Raw genomic sequence first — 22,709 nt, forward strand, 5'->3', positions numbered from 1 at the left:
ACAGACTCGGTGCTCTAGTTTCAAAGCTGTAATGTGTTTCTGGGACTTAACAAATGGACAGAAACGTATACCAGGAAGACTATAAATAACAATGAATGTGAAACCAAACAGAATTGTCACTAGTTTCAGATGTCTTGTTTGACTTTTATTTTTTACTATCTGGTTACTCTTTCCTTTGTGATAGGGTGTGAACTTTTTGTAACAATGAAGACACTGAATATTTACTGAACTAGAATATTGAGGAACTGTACTCTGTTGTAGTAATGGACTGGGATGTTGTTAATGCATGTGCTCTTGTAATTAATGTGCTGCATGATTGTCTTGCTCCCTCCATACTTTTTTAAAGCTGCAAAATAACTGAATTGTAAGTTGTCTCTATACCAGTATTTGCCATTGATCTATACTACAGTGCCTTTCAAAAGCATTCATCCCCCTTGGCATGTTTCCTATTTTGTTGCATTACAACCTGTAATTTAAATTGATTTTCATTTGGATTTCATGTAATGGACATACACAAAATAGTGAAATGAAAAAAATAACTTGTTTCAAAAAAATAAATAATTGAAATGTGGCGCGTGCAAATGTATTCACTCCCTTTGCTATGAAGCCCCTAAATAAGATCTGGTGCAACCAATTACCTTCAGAAGTCACATAATTAGTTAAATGCAGTCCACCTGTGTGCAATCTAAGTGTCACATGATCTGTCACATGATCTCTGTATATATACACACCTGTTCTAAAAGGCCCCAGAGTCTGCAAAAACACTAAGCAAGGGGCACCACCAAGCAAGTGGCACCATGAAGACCAAGGAGCTCTCCAAACAGGTCAGGGACAAAGTTGTGGAGAAGTACAGATCAGGGTTGGGTTATAAAAAAATATCCGAAACTTTGAACATCCCACGGAGCACCATTAAATCCATTATTAAAAAATGGAAAGAATATTGCACCACAACAAACCTGCCAAGAGAGGGCCACCCACCAAAACTTACGGACCAGGCAAGGAGGGCATTAATCAGAGGCAACAAAGAGACCAAAGATAACCCTGAAGGAGCTGCAAAGCTCCACAGAGGAGATTGGAATATCTGTCCATAGGACCATTTTAAGCCATACACTCCACAGAGCTGGGCTTTACGGAAGAGGGTGTTCACCAACAGGCATGTGGGAGACTCCCCAAACATATGGAAGAAGGTACTCTGGTCAGATTAGACTAAAATTGAGCTTTTTGGCCATCAAGGAAAACGCTATGTTTGGCGCAAACCCAACACCTCTCGTCACCCCGAGAACACCATCCCCACAGTGAAGCATGGTGGTGGCAGCATCATGCTGTGGGGATGTTTTTCATCGGCAGGGACTGGGAAACTGGTCAGAATTGAAGAAATGATGGATGGCGCTAAATACAGAGAAATTCTTGAGGGAAACCTGTTTCAGTCTTCCAGAGATTTGAGACTGGGAAGGAGGTTCACCTTCCAGCAGGACAATGACCCTAAGCATACTGCTAAAGCAACACTTGAGTGGTTTAAGGGGAAACATTTAAATGTGTTGGAATGGCCTAGTCAAAGCCCAGACCTCAATCCAATTGAGAATCTGTGGTATGACTTAAAGATACTGTACACCAGCGGAACCAATCCAACTTGAAGGAGCAGTTTTGCCTTGAAGAATGGGCAAATATCCCAGTGGCTAGATCTCCCAAGCTTATAGAGACATACCCCAAGAGACTTCCAGCTGTAATTGCTGCAAAAGGTGGCAATCGGGGGGGGGGGGGGGTGAATCGTTTTTTTTGTGTCTTATTTCTTGTTTGTTTCACAATAAATATTTTGCATCTTCAAAATGGTAGGCATGTTGTGTAAATCAAATGATACAAACCCCCAAAAAATCTATTTTAATTCCAGGTTGTAAGGCAACAAAATAGGAAGAATGCCAAGGGGGGTGAATACTTTCGCAAGCCACTGTAAATATATAGAATTATGTGGACACCCCTTCAAATGAGTGGATTTGGCTATTTAAGCCACACCCGCTGCTGAGAGGTGTATAAAATCGAGCACACAGCCATGCAATCTCCATAGACAAACATTGGCAGTGGAATGGCCTTACTGAAGAGCTCAGTGACTTTCAACGTGGAAACGTCATAGGATGCCACCTTTCCAACAAGTCAGTTCGTCAAATTTCTGCCCTGCTAGAGCTGCCCCGGTCAACTGTAAATGCTGTTATTGTGAAGTGGAAACGTCTAGGAGCAACAACGGTTCAGCCGCGAAGTGTTAGGCCACACAAGCTCAAAGATCGGGGCCGCCGAGTGCTAAAGCGCGTAGCACGTAAAAATCATCTGTCCTCGGTTGCAACACTCAATACCGAGTTCCAAACTGCCTCTGGAAGCAACGTCAGCAGAATAACTGTTCGTCGGGAGCTTCATGAAATCGGGTTTCCGTGGCCGAACAGCCGCACAAGCCTAAGATCACCATGCCAAGAGTCAGCTGGAGTGGTGTAAAGCTCGCCACCATTGGACTCTGGATCAGTGGAAATGCGTTCTTTGGAATGATGAATCACGCATCACCATCTGGCAGTCCGACGGACGAATCTGCGTTTGGCGGATGTCAGGAGAACGCTACCTGCCCCAATGCATATTGTCAACTGTAAAGTTTGGTGGAGGAGGAATAATGGTCTGGGGCTGTTTTTCATGGCTCGGGCTAGGTCGCTTAGTTCCAGTGAAGGGAAATCTTAACACTACAGCATTTAATGACATTCTAGACAATTCTGTTCTTCCAACTTTGTGGCAACAGTTTGGATGAAGCCTTTTCTTGTTTCAACATGACAATGCCCCCATGCACAAAGCGAGGTCCATACAGAAATGGTTTGTCGAGATCGGTTTGAAAGAACTTGATTGACCTGCACAGAGCCCTGACGTCAACCCCATAGAACACCTTTGGGAGGAATTGGAACGCCGACTGCGAGCAAGGCCTAAACGCCCAACATCAGTACCTGTTCGGATTTTTCGTTATTTAGCCCTCTGAAAAGGCTCACCAGGAAGCACACAATGTCATGACTCGTGTTTGTCCTTAATTTTATTTTTAATCAAATGACCACAGGTCATAAACCTGAAAAACAACAAACAAATAATGACAATATATTATTCAAATATATAATGTAAATATATTATTCAAATAATATAATAATAATGTAAATAATGAAAATCAAATAAGCCTGCAACACCATCAACAATGTGGCAAATCTGGCTTAAAACAACATTGACTACATCACCCAGAATGCCTAGCGCCAGAGGAGCATGCGCACAGTGACTCTGCCGTCACTGGTTGCTATGGACGCTGTCACAGGACATAGAACCCATGCCACCACATGCCTCGTCCAAAGGATTTACACACGCACAAACGCAACATAACGCGGCACTCCACCATGGATCACCGAACCAAACCACCGCTATCACCACCGCCACCAGAAACCAGCAGAGTGCTCCAAACAATCAGCACAACGCAAATGGCTGTGTACTCCTGATGATTGTCTGCGGTGAAATGATTAACAGCTGCCATAATTTAAGTCTCTAGTGAAGCTGCGCATGTGCACATAACGTAACATATCTGAGCATCTAAGAAACTTAAAGAAATCACTCGTTCCCCATTTAATTGAACACATCAGACCCATTTGCTTCTCTTTTATCTATTTATTTATTTAAAAAAAAGAAAAAAAAAAATTATATATATATATATATAATTTTTTTTTTTTTCTTTTTTTTTCCCTGGGTGAGCTAGAAGTCTCAACAGAGCCCAACCTCAATAATGCTCTTGTGGCTGAATGGAAGCAAGTCCCCGCAGCAATGTTCCAACATCTAGTGGAAAGCCTTCCCAGAAGAGTTATAGCAGCAAAGGGGGGAACAACTCCATATTAACGCCCATGATTTTGGAATGAGATGTTCAACCAGCAGATGTCCACAAACTTTTTGTCATGTAGTGTATATAGTTCATATGTCAGTTGTTGATATCACTTTATCCACTTTAACTATCATCAGCGTATCCTTAAGTTTGACTTACACAACTTTGGCTTCAGTGGGGGTGGCAGGTAACCTCAAAGTTAGAGCATTCGGTCAGTAACCGAAAGGTTGACGGTTTGAATCCCATAACCGACAAGGTGAAAAATCTGTTGCTGTGCCCTTGAGCAAAGCACTTAACCCATTCCCTGCGGGTGTCTCAGGGGGAGTTGGGATATGCAAGAAATACATTTCCATTGGACAAGTGTGTAACTGAAAAAAAATAAGCACCCCTGAAATTATTGTTATTACATGAAAACCAAGGATCTGTATGACGCTTGCGTTTTTAGAGCTGGCAAATTCTGTGAATTGGGAAAATTGAAAGGCCCTCCAAACCAAACCAAACCAAACCAAGCTGTGTCCCACCCTAAAATGTTCAAAGTTAACTCCAAAAATGACCAAAGCTGTGAGGACATCATCTACTCAACCAGCCGGTTGTAATTAAAACATTGCTCTTATCAATTAAAATCCATTCATCTGATGGTGATGGTATGCTTTAGATGTTCGCTGTTGCCCCTATTAATAAGCGTTAGGAGAAGAATCCTCCATCAGCTGTAACAATCACAGTGTCGCATGGTGAATGTTGAGTAAGTACCAGGGCCTTCATTGAAATGCAGGGTAGCTGGCGATTACCAATGGAGAGAGGGATCATGGGCTACGGAATGGTACAGTCAAAACAAATTGAAATCAGACGTCCTTTAGAGAAGGAAAGTGTCCAGACTCAATTTGTGTAGAATGTTATTATTTTTATTGAAATACTAAGATCTAAGAGATCGAATACAGTGAAACCAAATACATGAAACTGAATAAATTAATACTAATTGTATAGGAAAAGATAAACATTGGTACTGTAATATTGTACTGCAATTAAATGTGACAGAGCCATACTTTAATGTATTGGCTTATTTTGGTTTCAGTTCTGTTACAGGTAGCCAATTTTCTCACATATCCAAAATGTATATTTGTTGCACTGTGCATCCTGCCAAGTCTTGTCTGGGGGGTAGAATCCTCGAACAGAATCGTGCAGAACAATCCTCCTCTATGTCATTATAACTATCAGGCTGTCCCCTCCACCAGTACCCTGTGGTCAGTGCTGTGCCGTCCACCCACTTCCAGATCCCCTCCTCAACTCTGTCAGTCAGACCAGAACGTCTCCTTGTTCAATCCATGGATAAATACAGTGGGAGCCAGATTGTTAAATAGGGAACAAATCATGAACATAATGGGAACCAGGTTTGTACAATAAAGACAAAACAAGTAGAACACAGAAACATAGATCGGTGGCAGCTGGTACTCCCGTGACGACGAACGCCGAAGCCTGCCCGAGCAAGGAGGAGGGGCAGCCTCGGCTGAATTCGTGACAGATGATTAGTTGGCCATGATGGAATGAGGCTAGATTGGGAATTTAGCCAGGACACTGAGGTTATCATCCCTACATGGGATGTCCCCAATCACTGCCCTGGGTATTGGGATATTTCTTTAGACCAGAGGAAAGAGTGCCTCCTACTGGCCATCCAACACCAGTTCCAGAAGCATGTGGTCCCCCAACCAGGGACCAACCCTGCTTAGCTTCAGAGGCAAGCCAGCAGTGGGATGCAGGGTGGTATGCTGCTGGCGCAAAACTTACACTACCTGCATGCTGAGCATGGGTGGCACCTGGCGAACCTCTGTTCAACATTGATGCTGGCAACCAATGACAAGATATTGGAACTCCTCACGGCTCTGGTTCCTTCGTCAGCGCTGCAGGCTAGCTCTGAGCTATACAAAATCAGCAGGGGATCAAATACTTTTGATCCCCTGCTGACTGAATAACATATAAATTCACTCAAATCATAGGCTAACTCTGAATTTGTTTAATTTTGGAGTATAGGCTAGACCAATTATGTACCAAAGAAATCTTAAATCTCTTTATTTTTATGTTTTTCTGACTACATAATATGCGGTAGGCTAAATATAACTTTAGTTATGTGTGTTCTGCTAATTGTATTATACTTGTCTCATTCCCAAGGGTGCCCTGATCACAACAATACAACAACCAATACAATGTAAAACAAAACAGCAATCAATACAAAACACAACATTTATGAAAATCAGTTACATTCCTTAGCTACTAGGTCCTCAATTACAATCTGCTTCCTGCTGTTTAAGGAAAGGCAAGATCCATTTCTAAAAAAGAAGCCCACTTTAAATCTTAGCTTTTTAACTAGCTCATCAGTATGTTTTTTAATGTTAAATCCTTGTCAATCCAAAAGCCCAGATATTTATAGGTTGGGAACCCGATACATGGGAGAACCATTCAATGAATAAGTATGTAGTCCATCTAAAATATGTTTGCGAGAATTTGAAAACATAACATTTATGAAAATCAGTTACATTCCTTAGCTACTATGTCCTCAATTAACACCCTAAACTGCCCGTATGGCACCAGAACATATCATTGTAATGAGTTCTGCAAATTGTTCCAGCAGTGAGCCACATTAAAACTAAAAGCAGATTTACCTAATTCGGTGGAGATCCAAGGAACCACAAGAGTTAACCAACCCTGTGAAGGGGTTTGGTAACTCATGTTTTTATAATTCAACAACAAAGTTAGGTAAGTCGGAAGCTTGTGTAGTAGAGCTTTGTAAACAAAAAGGGAATAGTGAAGTGATCTACGGACTTTAATGAGGACCAGCCAACCTTTTGATACAGGATGCAGTGATGAGTATTAAAACTGTCACCTGTGATAAAGCGAAGGGTGCTATTGTAGACGGCATCCAAAAGTTTAATAGTAGTGGCTGCTGCATTCTGGTAAATTGTGTCACCCATAGTCAAGAACTGGCAGGAAGGTTGACAGTACAATCTGCTTCCTGATGTTTAAGGAAAGGCAAGATCCATTTCTAAAAAAGAAGCCCAATTTAAATCTTAGGTTTTTAACTAGCTCATCATTATGTTTCTTCAATTAAACATCTTTGTCAATCCAAAAGCCCAGATACTTATAGGCAGGAACCCGATCGATGGGAGAACCACTCAATGAATAAATATTTAGTCCATCTAAAATATTTTTGTGAGAATTAGAAAAAAAAACAAATATTTAGTCTTGCCAACATTAAGTACAAGTTTAAAACAAACAGGACATTTTGTAAGGCAACAAAGTCAGATTGCAGCTCTAACAATGCCTGGTCGACAGTTGGGGCAATGGCTTACATAACAGTATCATCTGCATAGAGATTAATATTACATGTTTTAACAGATACCGTTCAATAGGAAAGTATTCAGACCCCATGACATTTTCCACATTTTGTTACGTTACAGCCATATTCTAAAATTGACTAAAATGTATTTTTCCCCTCATCAATCTACACACAATACCCCATAATGACAAAGCAAAATCTGGTTTTTAGAAATTTTGGCAAATGTATTACAAATAAAAAAAACTGAAATACCACATTTACATACGCTATCAATCAAAAGTTTGGACACACCTACATATTCAAGGGTTTTTCTTTATTTTAAAATGTTTTTACATTGTAAAATAATAGTGAAGACATCAAAACTATGAAATAACACATATGGAATCATGTAGTAACCAAAGAAGTGTTAAACAAATCAAAATATATTTTATATTTGAGATTCTCCAAATAGCCACCCTTTGCCTTGATGACACCTTTGCACACTCTTGGCATTCTCTCAACGGAAGTTGAAATGAGACGTATTTGTTTAGATAAGAAAAATGTCCAGACTCAATTTGTGTCTATTTTTTTATTGCAAGAGTAATATTATTAAGATGTCTCTCCAAGAAATCGAATACAGTAAAACCAAATGCATAAAACATTTAAAAAATCATTCTTGATTAATAGGAAAACATAATCACTGGTATTTTGTAATGGAAATCAATGTGACAGAGCCATAATGTTCTGTATTGGCTTATTTTGGTTACAGTTCAGTTACAGGAAGGCAATTTTCTTACATACCGAAAAGTGCAGTTCGATGCACGATACATCATGCCAGCCCTTTTCTGGGGTAGAAAGATCGGACAATCGCGCAGCACAATCCTCGTCAATGCCGCTATTATTATCAGGCTGCCCACTCCACCAGTACCCTGTGGTCAGTGCTGTGCCATCCACCCACTTCCAGATCCCCTCTTCAACACTGTCAGTCAGACCAATCCAGAACGTCTCCTTTTTCAATCCATGGATAAAGACCTGTTCCTCTCTGCTGTTTATGATCACCAGATTTGCTCCTCTACTCAGACAGTCCTCTCTGCTCCCCTCCCAGGTTTTCATTTCAGTAGAGATGAAGTACAAACTGGACTTGTAATATATCCATCCCTGTTGTAAATGTTGTTCTACCATCGAGAGCTTTGCTTGAAGATTGTCTCTCTCAACCTGGAGTTGGTCCCTCTCTTTAGTCATGGCATTGTACTTGGTTTCCAACTGGTCTTTTTCAGCTGAGGAGTTGGTTTTATAAACTAAGATGTTTTCTTCAAAACTGCCCATCACTCCATTATAGTAGACAAACAGGCCTACGATCCCAGCCAGTAGGAGAACACACAGCAGCCCCAGACACACTGCAGCAGCTCTGGTTGATCTCCTCTCTGAGCTCTCGGTACCTGGGTTTGTAGCCAGTGGTCTGCTCTTTGGAGAGACATCCTTTGTCTTGCTGCTGGAGACATGAGAATTGATAGTCTCTTTATTTGTATAAAGATCCTCAACCCTGTCTGTTGTCCGAACATTGTCATTATCAAACTCACAATTGGAATAGATTTCATTAGACATTGTCTGCAACTGTTTCTGGGATTTTATCTGACAGACTCGGTGCTCTAGTTTCAAAGCTGTAATGTGTTTCTGGGACTTAACAAATGGACAGAAACGTATACCAGGAAGACTATAAATAACAATGAATGTGAAACCAAACAGAATTGTCACTAGTTTCAGATGTCTTGTTTGACTTTTCTTCTTTACTATCTGGTTACTCTTTCCTTTGTGATAGGGTGTGAACTTTTTGTAACAATGAAGACACTGAATATTTACTGAACTAGAATATTGAGGAACTGTACTCTGTTGTAGTAATGGACTGGGATGTTGTTAATCCATGTGCTCTTGTAATTAATGTGCTGCATGATTGTCTTGCTCCCTCCATACTTTTTTAAAGCTGCAAAATAACTGAATTGTAAGTTGTCTCTATACCAGTATTTGCCATTGATCTATACTACAGTGCCTTTCAAAAGCATTCAGCCCCCTTGGCATGTTTCCTATTTTGTTGCATTACAACCTGTAATTTAAATTGATTTTTATTTGGATTTCATGTAATGGACATACACAAAATAGTGAAATGAAATAAATAACTTGTTTCAGAAAAATAAATAATTGAAATGTGGTGCGTGCAAATGTATTCACTCCCTTTGCTATGAAGCCCCTAAATAAGATATGGTGCAACCAATTACCTTCAGAAGTCACATAATTAGTTAAATGCAGTCCACCTGTGTGCAATCGAAGTGTCACATGATCTGTCACATGATCTCTGTATATATACACCTGTTCTGAAAGGCCCCAGAGTCTGCAAAACCACTAAGCAAGGGGCACCACCAAGCAAGCGGCACCATGAAGACCAAGGAGCTCTCCAAACAGGTCAGGGACAAAGTTGTGGAGAAGTACAGATCAGGGTTGGGTTATAAAAAAATATCCGAAACTTTGAACATCCCACGGAGCACCAATAAATCCATTATTAAAAAATGGAAAGAATATTGCACCACAACAAACCTGCCAAGAGAGGGCCACCCACCAAAACTTACGGACCAGGCAAGGAGGGCATTAATCAGAGGCAACAAAGAGACCAAAGATAACCCTGAAGGAGCTGCAAAGCTCCACAGAGGAGATTGGAATATCTGTCCATAGGACCATTTTAAGCCATACACTCCACAGAGCTGGGCTTTACGGAAGAGGGTGTTCACCAACAGGCATGTGGGAGACTCCCCAAACATATGGAAGAAGGTACTCTGGTCAGATTAGACTAAAATTGAGCTTTTTGGCCATCAAGGAAAACGCTATGTTTGGCGCAAACCCAACACCTCTCGTCACCCCGAGAACACCATCCCGACAGTGAAGCATGGTGGTGGCAGCATCATGCTGTGGGGATGTTTTTCATCGGCAGGGACTGGGAAACTGGTCAGAATTGAAGAAATGATGGATGGCGCTAAATACAGAGAAATTCTTGAGGGAAACCTGTTTCAGTCTTCCAGAGATTTGAGACTGGGAAGGAGGTTCACCTTCCAGCAGGACAATGACCCTAAGCATACTGCTAAAGCAACACTTGAGTGGTTTAAGGGGAAACATTTAAATGTGTTGGAATGGCCTAGTCAAAGCCCAGACCTCAATCCAATTGAGAATCTGTGGTATGACTTAAAGATACTGTACACCAGCGGAACCAATCCAACTTGAAGGAGCAGTTTTGCCTTGAAGAATGGGCAAATATCCCAGTGGCTAGATCTCCCAAGCTTATAGAGACATACCCCAAGAGACTTCCAGCTGTAATTGCTGCAAAAGGTGGCAAAAGGGGGGGGGGGGGGGGGTGAATCGTTTTTTTTGTGCCTTATTTCTTGTTTGTTTCACAATAACTATTTTGCATCTTCAAAATGGTAGGCATGTTGTGTAAATCAAATGATACAAACCCCCAAAAAATCTATTTTAATTACAGGTTGTAAGGCAACAAAATAGGAAGAATGCCAATGGGGGTGAATACTTTCGCAAGCCACTGTAAATATATAGAATTATGTGGACACCCCTTCAAATGAGTGGATTTGGCTATTTAAGCCACACCCGCTGCTGAGAGGTGTATAAAATCGAGCACACAGCCATGCAATCTCCATAGACAAACATTGGCAGTAGAATGGCCTTACTGAAGAGCTCAGTGACTTTCAACGTTTAACCGTCATAGGATGCCACCTTTCCAACAAGTCAGTTCGTCAAATTTCTGCCCTGCTAGAGCTGCCCCGGTCAACTGTAAATGCTGTTATTGTGAAGTGGAAACGTCTAGGAGCAACAACGGTTCAGCCGCGAAGTGTTAGGCCACACAAGCTCAAAGATCGGGGCCGCCGAGTGCTAAAGCGCGTAGCACGTAAAAATCATCTGTCCTCGGTTGCAACACTCAATACCGAGTTGGTGCGTAGAACAGCGCCGGAAGAAGATGGCTGCCGTTTTACAGCCCTCTAACCAATTGTACTATTATGTGTGTTTTTCCGCGTTATTTGTAATTTATTTTGTACATAATGTTTATGCCATCGTCTCTTATAACCAAAGAGAGCTTCTGGATATCAGGACAGCGATTACTCACCTCGCGTTGGACGAACACTTTTTCTTCAACGAGGCGTTCGCGAAGGATATTCTACAGACTCCAGACAAGGCCCAGATCCCCGTCATTCGCGTGAGGAAGAGACGGAGATACCGTGGACGTAGGTCGGGGTGCCTTGTAAAGATCCGACGGCGAACGAGTAAACTGCCTCTCCCATCAATCCTATTAGCCAACGTTCAAGCTTTGGATAATAAAATGGACGATTTAAGATTACGGTTATCCTACCAACGGGACATTAAAAACTGTAATATCTTATGTTTCACGGAGTCGTGGCTGAATGACAACAATGACAACATTAAGCTAGCAGGCTATACGCTACATCGGCAGGACAGAACGGCAGACTCGGGTAAGACGAGGGGTGGCGGTCTCTGTATTTTTGTAAACAACAGCTGGTGCACAAAATCAAATACTAAGGAAGTCTCAAGGTTTTGCTCGCCTGAGGTAGAGTATCTTATGATAAGCTGTAGACCACACTATTTACCAAGAGAGTTTTCATCTATACTTTTCATAGCTGTCTATTTACCACCACAAACCAATGCTGGCATTAAGATTGCACTGAATGAGTTGTACAAGGCCATTAATCAACAGGAAAACGCTCATCCAGATGCAGCGCTCCTAGTAGCAGGGGACTTTAATGCAGGGAAACTTAAATCCGTTCTACCTCATTTCTACCAGCATGTTAAATGTGCAACCAGAGGGGAAAAAACTCTAGACCACCTTTACTCCACACACAGAGACGCATACAAAGCTCTCCCTCGCCCTCCATTTGGCAAATCTGACCATAACTCTATCCTCCTGATTCCTGCTTATAAGCAAAAACTGAAGCAGGAAGCACCAGTGACTCGGCTAATAAAAAAGTGGTCAGATGACGCAGATGCTAAGCTACAGGACTGTTTTGCTAGCACAGACTGGAACATGTTCAGGGATTCTTCAGACAGCATTGAGGAGTACACCACATCAGTCACTGGCTTCATCAATAAGTGCATCGATGATGTCGTCCCCACAGTGACCGTACGTACATACCCCAACCAGAAGCCATGGATTACAGGAAACATCCGCACTGAGCTAAAGGGTAGAGCTGCCGCTTTCAAGGAACGGGACTCTAACCCGGACGCTTATAAGAAATCCCGCTATGACCTCCGACGAACCATCAAACAGGCAAAGAGTCAATACAGGTCTAAGATTGAATCATACTACACTGGCTCTGACGCTCGTCGGATGTGGCAGGGCTTGAAAACTATTACAGACTACAAAGGGAAGCACAGCCGCGAGCTGCCCAGTGACACAAGCCTACCAGACGAGCTAAACCACTTCTATGCTCGCTTCGAGGCAAGCAACACTGAAGCATGCATGAGAGCACCAGCTGTTCCGGACGACTATGTGATCACGCTCTCCGTAGCCGATGTGAGTAAGACTTTTAAGCAGGTCAACATTCACAAGGCCGCAGGGCCAGACGGATTACCAGGACGTGTACTCAGAGCATGTGCTGACCAACTGGCAAGTGTCTTCACTGACATTTTCAACATGTCCCTGACTGAGTCTGTAATACCAACATGTTTCAAGCAGACCACCATAGTCCCCGTGCCCAAGAACTCTAAGATAACCTGCCTAAATGACTACCGACCCGTGGCACTGACGTCTGTAGCCATGAAGTGCTTTGAAAGACTGGTCATGGCTCACATCAACAGCATAATCCCAGAAACCCTAGACCCACTCCAATTTGCATACCGCCCCAACAGATCCACAGATGATGCAATCTCTATCGCACTCCACACTGCCCTTTCCCACCTGGACAAGAGGAACACCTACGTGAGAATGCTATTCATTGACTACAGCTCAGCATTCAACACCATAGTGCCCTCAAAGCTCATCACTAAGCTAAGGATCCTGGGACTAAACACCTCCCTCTGCAACTGGATCCTGGACTTCCTGACGGGCCGCCCCCAGGTGGTAAGGGTAGGTAACAACACATCTGCCACACTGATCCTCAACACGGGGGCCCCTCAGGGGTGCGTGCTCAGTCCCCTCCTGTACTCTCTGTTCACCCATGACTGCATGGCCAGGCACGACTCCAACACCATCATTAAGTTTGCCGACGACACAACAGTGGTAGGCCTGATCACCGACAACGATGAGACAGCCTATAGGGAGGAGGTCAGAGATCTGGCCGTGTGGTGCCAGGACAACAACCTCTCCCTCAACGTGACCAAGACAAAGGAGATGATTGTGGACTACAGGAAAAAAAAGAGGACTGAGCACGCCCCCATTCTCATCGACGGGGCTGTAGTGGAACAGGTTGAGAGCTTCAAGTTCCTTGGTGTCCACATCACCAACGAACTATCATGGTCCAAACACACCAAGACAGTCGTGAAGAGGGCACGACAAAGCCTATTCCCCCTCAGGAGACTAAAAAGATTTGGCATGGGTCCTCAGATCCTCAAAAAATTCTACAGCTGCACCATCGAGAGCATCCTGACTGGTTGCATCACCGCCTGGTATGGCAACTGCTTGGCCTCTGACCGCAAGGCACTACAGAGGGTAGTGCGTACGGCCCAGTACATCACTGGGGCAAAGCTCCCTGCCATCCAGGACCTCTATACCAGGCGGTGTCAGAGGAAGGCCCTCAAAATTGTCAAAGACTCCAGTCACCCTAGTCATAGACTGTTCTCTCTGCTACCGCACGGCAAGCGGTACCGGAGTGCCAAGTCTAGGTCCAAAAGACTTCTCAACAGCTTCTACCCCCAAGCCATAAGACTCCTGAACAGCTAATCATGGCTACCCGGACTATTTGCACTGCCCCCCCACCCCATCCTTTTTACGCTGCTGCTACTCTGTTAAGTATTTATGCATAGTCACTTTAACTCTACCCACATGTACATATTGCCTCAACTGCCTCAACTGGCCGGTGCCCCCGCACATTGACTATGCAACGGTACCCCCCTGTATATATAGCCTCCCTACTGTCACTTTATTCTATTGTATATATAGCCTCCCTACTGTCACTTTATTTTTTACTTCTGCTCTTTTTTTCTCAACACTTTTTTGTTGTTGTTTTATTCTTACTTTTTTGTTTAAAATAAATGCACTGTTGGTTAAGGGCTGTAAGTAAGCATTTCACTGTAATGTCTGCACCTGTTGTATTCGGCGCATGTGACCAATAAAATTTGATTTGATTTGATTTGATTTGAGTTCCAAACTGCCTCTGGAAGCAACGTCAGCACAAGAACTGTTCGTCGGGAGCTTCATGAAATCGGGTTTCCGTGGCCGAACAGCCGCACAAGCCTAAGATCACCATGCCAAGAGTCAGCTGGAGTGGTGTAAAGCTCGCCACCATTGGACTCTGGATCAGTGGAAATGCGTTCTTTGGAATGATGAATCACGCATCACCATCTGGCAGTCCGACGGACGAATCTGCGTTTGGCGGATGTCAGGAGAACGCTACCTGCCCCAATGCATATTGTCAACTGTAAAGTTTGGTGGAGGAGGAATAATGGTCTGGGGCTGTTTTTCATGGCTCGGGCTAGGCCGCTTAGTTCCAGTGAAGGGAAATCTTAACGCTAAAGCATTTAATGACATTCTAGACAATTCTGTTCTTCCAACTTTGTGGCAACAGTTTGGATTAAGCCTTTTCCTGTTTCAACATGACAATGCCCCCATGCACAAAGCGAGGTCCATACAGAAATGGTTTGTCGAGATCGGTTTGAAAGAACTTGATTGACCTGCACAGAGCCCTGACGTCAACCCCATAGAACACCTTTGGGAGGAATTGGAACGCCGACTGCGAGCAAGGCCTAAACGCCCAACATCAGTGCCTGTTCGGATTTTTCGTTATTTAGCCCTCTGAAAAGGCTCACCAGGAAGCACACAATGTCATGACTCGTGTTTGTCCTTAATTTTATTTTTAATCAAATGACCACAGGTCATAAACCTGAAAAACAACAAACAAATAATGACAATATATTATTCAAATATATAATGTAAATATATTATTCAAATAATATAATAATAATGTAAATAATGAAAATCAAATAAGCCTGCAACACCATCAACAATGTGGCAAATCTGGCTTAAAACAACATTGACTACATCACCCAGAATGCCTAGCGCCAGAGGAGCATGCGCACAGTGACTCTGCCGTCACTGGTTGCTATGGACGCTGTCACAGGACATAGAACCCATGCCACCACATGCCTCGTCCAAAGGATTTACACACGCACAAACGCAACATAACGCGGCACTCCACCATGGATCACCGAACCAAACCACCGCTATCACCACCGCCACCAGAAACCAGCAGAGTGCTCCAAACAATCAGCACAACGCAAATGGCTGTGTACTCCTGATGAAATGATTAACAGCTGCCATAATTTAAGTCTCTAGTAACGCTGCGCATGCGCACATAACGTAACATATCTGAGCATCTAAGAAACTTAAAGAAATCACTTGTTCCCCATTTAATTGAACACTACAGACCCATTTGCTTCTCTTTTATCTATTTATATATATATATATATATATATATATATATATATATATATATATATATATATATATTTTTTTTTTTCCCGAGTTAGCTAGAAGTCTCAACAGTGCCCAACCTCAATAATGCTCTTGTGGCTGAATGGAAGCAAGTCCCCGCAGCAATGTTCCAACATCTAGTGGAAAGCCTTCCCAGAAGAGTTATAGCAGCAAAGGGGGGAACAACTCCATATTAACGCCCATGATTTTGGAATGAGATGTTCAACCAGCAGATGTCCACAAACTTTTTGTCATGTAGTGTATATAGTTCATATGTCAGTTGTTGATATCACTTTATCCACTTTAACTATCATCAGCGTATCCTTAAGTTTGACTTACACAACTTTGGCTTCAGTGGGGGTGGCAGGTAACCTCAAAGTTAGAGCATTCGGTCAGTAACCGAAAGGTTGACGGTTTGAATCCCATAACCGACAAGGTGAAAAATCTGTTGCTGTGCCCTTGAGCAAAGCACTTAACCCATTCCCTGCGGGTGTCTCAGGGGGAGTTGGGATATGCAAGAAATACCTTTCCATTGGACAAGTGTGTAACTGAAAAAAAATAAGCACCCCTGAAATTATTGTTATTACATGAAAACCAAGGATCTGTATGAGTGGCTTCGTAAGAAGCATTTCAAGGTCCTGGAGTGGCCTAGCCAGTCTCCAGATCTCAACCCCATAGAAAATCTTTGGAGGGAGTTGAAAGTCTGTGTTGCCCAGCGACAGCCCCAAAACATCACTGCTCTAGAGGAGATCTGCATGGAGGAATGGGCCAAAATACCAGCAACAGTGTGTGAAAACCTTGTGAAGACTTACAGAAAACGTTTGACCTGTGTCATTGCCAACAAAGGTTATATAACAAAGTATTGAGAAACTTTTGTTATTGACCAAATACTTATTTTCCACCATAATTTGCAAATAAATTCATTAAAAATCCTACAATGTGATTTTCTGGAATTTTTTTTCTCAATTTGTCTGTCATAGTTGACGTGTACCTATGATGAAAATTACAGGCCTCTCTCATCTTTTTAAGTGGGAGAACCTGCACAATTGGTGGCTGACTAAATTCTTTTTTCCCCACTGTATCTTGCTTCTGAAGTAATGAAAATTGATAGTGTCTTCATTGGTATCAAGATCCTCAACCCCGTCTGCTGCCAGATCATTCGCATGATTAAACGTAGCAGTGGCATAGATTTCATTAGACATCGCCATTTTCTATCACTGTCTATCACTTTATCTGATAGACTCGTTGCTTTAATTTCAGAGCGGTACAGTATTTATTGGACTTAACATACTAACCACCAATGGACAGGAAACTGCCATACCAAGAATACTATAAATAACAGTGTGTGTGGTTGGCTGTGATGATAAATAGTCTAGACACAGAAGAGGGACTTTTTTCCAATGTCTTGTGTTTTCTTCTCTGTTCTCTTTTAATATTTGGTTCCTCTTTGCTTTCTGATAATGTTGTACTTTTTGTAACACTTCAATTGAAATAAAGAAACTGAACATTTACTGAGCTAGAATATTTAGAAATGGTATTCTGTTGTAGTAATGGACTGAGATGTTGTTAATACATGTGCTCTTGTAATTAATGTGCTGTATAATGGTCTTGCTCCCTCCATACTTTTTTAAAGCTGCAAAATAACTGAATTGTAGGCCAAGTAAGTTCTCTCTATACCAGTATTTTCCATTGATCTAGTTTATATTTCTGTTGTTGATATCACTTTATCCATTTTAACTATCATCAGCGTATCCTTAATTTCGACTTACACAACTTTGGCTTCAGTGGGGGTGGCAGGTAACCTCAAAGTTAGAGCATTCGGTCAGTAACCGAAAGGTTGACGGTTTGAATCCCATAACCGACAAGGTGAAAAATCTGTTGCTGTGCCCTTGAGCAAAGCACTTAACCCATTCCCTGCGGGTGTCTCAGGGGGAGCTGGGATATGCAAGAAATACATTTCCATTGGACAAGTGTGTAACTGAAAAAAAAATAAGCACCCCTGAAATTATTGTTATTACATGAAAACCAAGGATCTGTATGACGCTTGCGTTTTTAGAGCTGGCAAATTCTGTGAATTGGGAAAATTGAAAGGCCCTCCAAACCAAACCAAACCAAACCAAGCTGTGTCCCACCCTAAAATGTTCAAAGTTAACTCCAAAAATGACCAAAGCTGTGAGGACATCATCTACTCAACCAGCCGGTTGTAATTAAAACATTGCTCTTATCAATTAAAATCCATTCATCTGATGGTGATGGTATGCTTTAGGTGTTCGCTGTTGCCCCTATTAATAAGAGTTAGGAGAAGAATCCTCCATCAGCCGTAACAATCACAGTGTCGCATGGTGAATGTTGAGTAAGTACCAGGGCCTTCATTGAAATGCAGGGTAGCTGGCGATTACCAATGGAGAGAGGGATCATGGTCTACGGAATGGTACAGTCAAAACAAATTGGAATCAGACGTCCTTTAGAGAAGGAAAGTGTCCAGACTCAATTTGTGTAGAATGTTATTATTTTTATTGAAATACTAAGATCTAAGAGATCGAATACAGTGAAACCAAATACATGAAACTGAATAAATTAATACTAATTGTATAGGAAAACATAAACATTGGTACTGTAATATTGTACTGTAATTAAATGTGACAGAGCCATACTTTAATGTATTGGCTTATTTTGGTTTCAGTTCTGTTACAGGTAGCCAATTTTCTCACATATCCAAAATGTATATTTGTTGCACTGTGCATCATGCCAAGTCTTGTCTGGGGGTTAGAATCCTCGAACAGAATCGTGCAGAACAATCCTCCTCTATGTCATTATAACTATCAGGCTGTCCCCTCCACCAGTACCCTGTGGTCAGTGCTGTGCCGTCCACCCACTTCCAGATCGCCTCCTCAACTCTGTCAGTCAGACCAGAACGTCTCCTTGTTCAATCCATGGATAAATACAGTGAGGGAAAAAAATATTTGACTTCCTGCTGATTTTGTACGTTTCCCCTCTGACAAAGACATGATCAGTCTATAATTTTAATGGTAGGTTTATTTGAACAGTGAGAGACAGAATAACAACAACAAAAATCCAGAAAAACTCATGATAAAAATGTTATGAATTGATTTGCATTTTAATGAGGGAAATAAGTATTTGACCCTCTGCAAAACATGACTTAGTACTTGGTGGCAAAAACCTTGTTGGCAATCACAGAGGTCAGATGTTTCTTGTAGTTGGCCACCAGGTTTGCACACATCTCAGGAGGGATTTTGTCCCACTCTTTGCAGATCTTCTCCAAGTCATTAAAGTTTTGAGGCTGATGTTTGGCAACTCGAACCTTCAGCTCCCTCCACAGATGTTCTATGGGATTAAGGTCTGGAGACTGGCTAGGCCACTCCAGGACATTAATGTGCTTCTTCTTGAGCCACTCCTTTGTTGCCTTGGCCGTGTGTTTTGGGTCATTTTCATGCTGGAATACCCATCCACGACCCATTTTCAATGCCCTGGCTGAGGGAAGGAGGTTCTCACCCAAGATTTGACGGTACATGGCCCCGTCCATCGTCCCTTTGATGCTGTGAAGTTGTCCTGTCCCATCATTTACATTTTACATTTTAGTCATTTAGCAGACGCTCTTATCCAGAGCGACTTACAGTTAGTGAATACATTTTTTTTTTTTTATACTGGCCCCCCATGGGAATCGAACCCACAACCCTGGCGTTGCAAACGCCATGCTCTATCAACTGAGCTACACCCCTGCCGGCCATTCCCCCTGCCGGCCATTCCCTGTCCCCTTAGCAGAAAAGCACCCCCAAAGCATAATGTTTCCACCTCCATGTTTGACGGTGGGGATGGTGTTCTTGGGGTCATAGGCAGCATTCCTCCTCCTCCGAGCACGGCAAGTTGAGTTGATGCCAAAGAGCTCGATTTTGGTCTCATCTGACCGCAACACTTTCACCCAGTTCTCCTCTGAATCATTCAGATGTTCATTGGCAAACTTCAGACGGGCCTGTATATGTGCTTTCTTGAGCAGGGGGACCTTGTGGGCGCTGCAAGATTTCAGTTCTTCACGGCATAGTGTGTTACCAATTGTTTTCTTGGTGACTATGGTCCCAGCTGCCTTGAGATCATTGACAAGATCCTCCCGTGTAGTTCTGTGCTGATTCCTCACTGTTCTCATGATCATTGCAACTCAACGAGGTGAGATCTTGCATGGAGCCCCAGGCCGAGGGAGATTGACTGTTCTTTTGTGTTTCTTCCATTTGCGAATAATCGCACCAACTGTTGTCACCTTTTCACCAAGCTGCTTGTCGATGGTCTTGTAGCCCATTCCAGCCTTGTGTAGGTCTACAATCTTGTCCCTGACATCCTTGGAGAGCTCTTTGGTCTCGGCCATGGCGGAGAGTTTGGAATCTGATTGATTGATTGCTTCTGTGGACAGGTGTCTTTTATACAGGTAGCAAGCTGAGATTAGGAGCACTCCCTTTAAGAGTGTGCTCCTAATCTCAGCTCGTTACCTGTATAATAGACACCTGGGAGCCAGAAATCTTTCTGATTGAGAGGGGGTCAAATACTTATTTCCCTCATTAAAATGCAAATCAATTTATAACATTTTTCTGGATTCTTTTGTTGTTATTCTGTCTCTCACTGTTCAAATAAACCTATTATTAAAATTATAGACTGATCATTTCTTTGTCAGTGGGCTAACATACAAAATCAGCAGGGGATCAAATTCTTTTTTCCCCTCACTGTACATGTTCCTGTTTGCTGTTTATGATCACCAGATTTGATCCTCTCCTCAGACAGTCCTCTCTGCTCCCCTCCCAGGTTTTCATCTCAGTAGAGATGAAGTACAAACTGGACTTGTAATACATCCATCCCTGTTGTGCATGTTGTTCTACCACAGAGACCGTTGCTTGGAAATTGTCTCTTTCAACCTGGAGTTGGTCCCTCTCTTTAGTCACGGCGTTGTACCTGGTTTGGAATTTGTCTTGTTCAGCCGGGTGGTCCCTCTCAACCCGGAGCTGGTCCCTCTCAACCCGGAGCTGGCCCATCTCAATCCGGAGCTGGCCCCTCTCAACCCGGAGCTGGTCCTTCTCAACCCGGAGCTGGTCCCTCTCAACCAGAGCTGGTCTCTCTGAACCCGGAGCTGGTCCCTCTCAACCCGGAGCTGGTCCCTCTCAACCAGAGCTGGGCCCTCTCATCCAGAGCTGGGCCCTCTCAACCCGGAGCTAGTCCCTCTCAACCCGGATCTGGCCCCTCTCAACCCGGAGCTGGCCCCTCTCTTTTTCTTTCATCTTTTTTTTCCCATTGTTTTTCTACTTCACAAACAACAGAACACAAAAACAAAACAGCCACTATACAAAACATACACCAAGGTGATCAACATACAGTATGTCCTCCAAATTCTGTAAAATATCTCAGTTGTTTGTTTTACTTTAATATATACCACATCTAAAGGGATGTAACTAGATTGTTCTGTCCTCCAATTTGTTGTGGACAGTGAATACAAGGCTTTCCAATTGATGACCATGCATTTTCTTGCAGCAATTAAACCTAGATTACAAAACTTCCTCTGATTTTGATCACCAATATTTACATTTTCCGACAGACGTAATCTTGGAGATGAATGAATAGAAATTCCTAGACACAATGAAATGATAGCACATATATTATCCCAAGATGGTGTCAGTTTGTCACAGGACCAAAGCATATGTAATAGGGATCCTTTGTGCTTTTTACATCTCCATCAGAGATGTGACATTTTGGGGTGCATTACATGCATTCAGGCAGGAGTGTAGTAACTCCTATGAATTATCTTAAATTACAGTAGCTTATGTTTTAGGTTATAGGAGCAGGTATGAGCATTTTCATATATCTGTGACCATGGTTCTACTCAATTTCTTACTTTTTATTGGTTTCCCATTTTTTCAGTATGCAGTGTTTCAAAAACTCGGTCCTGTGCACATTTTGGTTTTTGCTCTAGCGCTTCACAGCTGATTCAAATAATCAAAGCTTATGATGCAAGCATCACGTCTGGAGGAAACCTGGCATCATCCCTATGGTGAAGCATTGTGGTGGCAGCATCATGCTGTGGGGATGTTTTTGAGCGACAGGGACTGGGAGAGTATTTTCAGGATCGAGGGAAAGATGAATGGAGCAAAGTGCAGAGAGATCCTTGATGAACACCTGCTCAAGAGCCCTCAGGACCTCAGACTGGGGCAAAGGTTCACCTTCCAACAGGAAAATGAGCCTAAGCACACTGCCAAGACAACGCAGAAGTGGCTTAGGACATGTCTCTGAATGTCCTTGAGTGGCCCAGCCAGAGTCCAGACTTGATCCCGATCGAACATGTCTGGAGAGACCTAAAAATAGCTGTGCAGCGAAGCTTCCCATCCAACCTGACAGATTTTGAGAGGATCTGCAGAGATGAATGGGAGAAACTCCCCAAATACAGCTGTGCCAAGCTTGTAGTTTCATACCCAAGATGACTTGAGGCTGTAATCGCTACCAAAGGTGCTTCAACAAGGTACTGAATATAGGGTCTGAATACTTATGTAAATGTGATATTTCAGTTTTTTAAAACTATTTAATCTATTTTAGAATAAGGCTGTAACGTAACATGTGGAAAAAGTGAAGGGGTCTGAGTACTTTCTGAATGTGCTGTATTGGAAGCTTTTAGGTTTTAGATGATCATGTCACCCTCATTGTGCACGCTTGTGCACGCTGCAGATGCTAATTTACTGCTGAGCAGTATCAGTAGTGACATTAGGTCATTTTGATAGCACAGGTGGTTATACGTAGTCAGCGTTTTATGTGCGGTTTTGGGGGGTTTGTTAGTATACTCA

General features: G+C 42.6%; 1 protein-coding gene across 1 annotated transcript; it reads right to left on the reverse strand.

Annotated features, from left to right (window-relative positions):
• Nucleotides 1–7,958: 7,958 nt before the first annotated feature.
• On the reverse strand, nt 7,959–8,789 carry LOC311133532 (CD209 antigen-like protein A; the record flags this gene model as incomplete). The annotated part of the gene is made up of 1 exon (XM_084167039.1): nt 7,959–8,789. One exon carries the CDS (start codon nt 8,787–8,789, stop codon nt 7,959–7,961), a length of 831 nt encoding a protein of 276 aa, XP_084023165.1.
• Nucleotides 8,790–22,709: the final 13,920 nt, after the last annotated feature.

Source organism: Coregonus lavaretus (assembly GCF_964263955.1).
Source record: "Coregonus lavaretus genome assembly, chromosome: 8".
NCBI lineage: Eukaryota > Metazoa > Chordata > Actinopteri > Salmoniformes > Salmonidae > Coregonus > Coregonus lavaretus.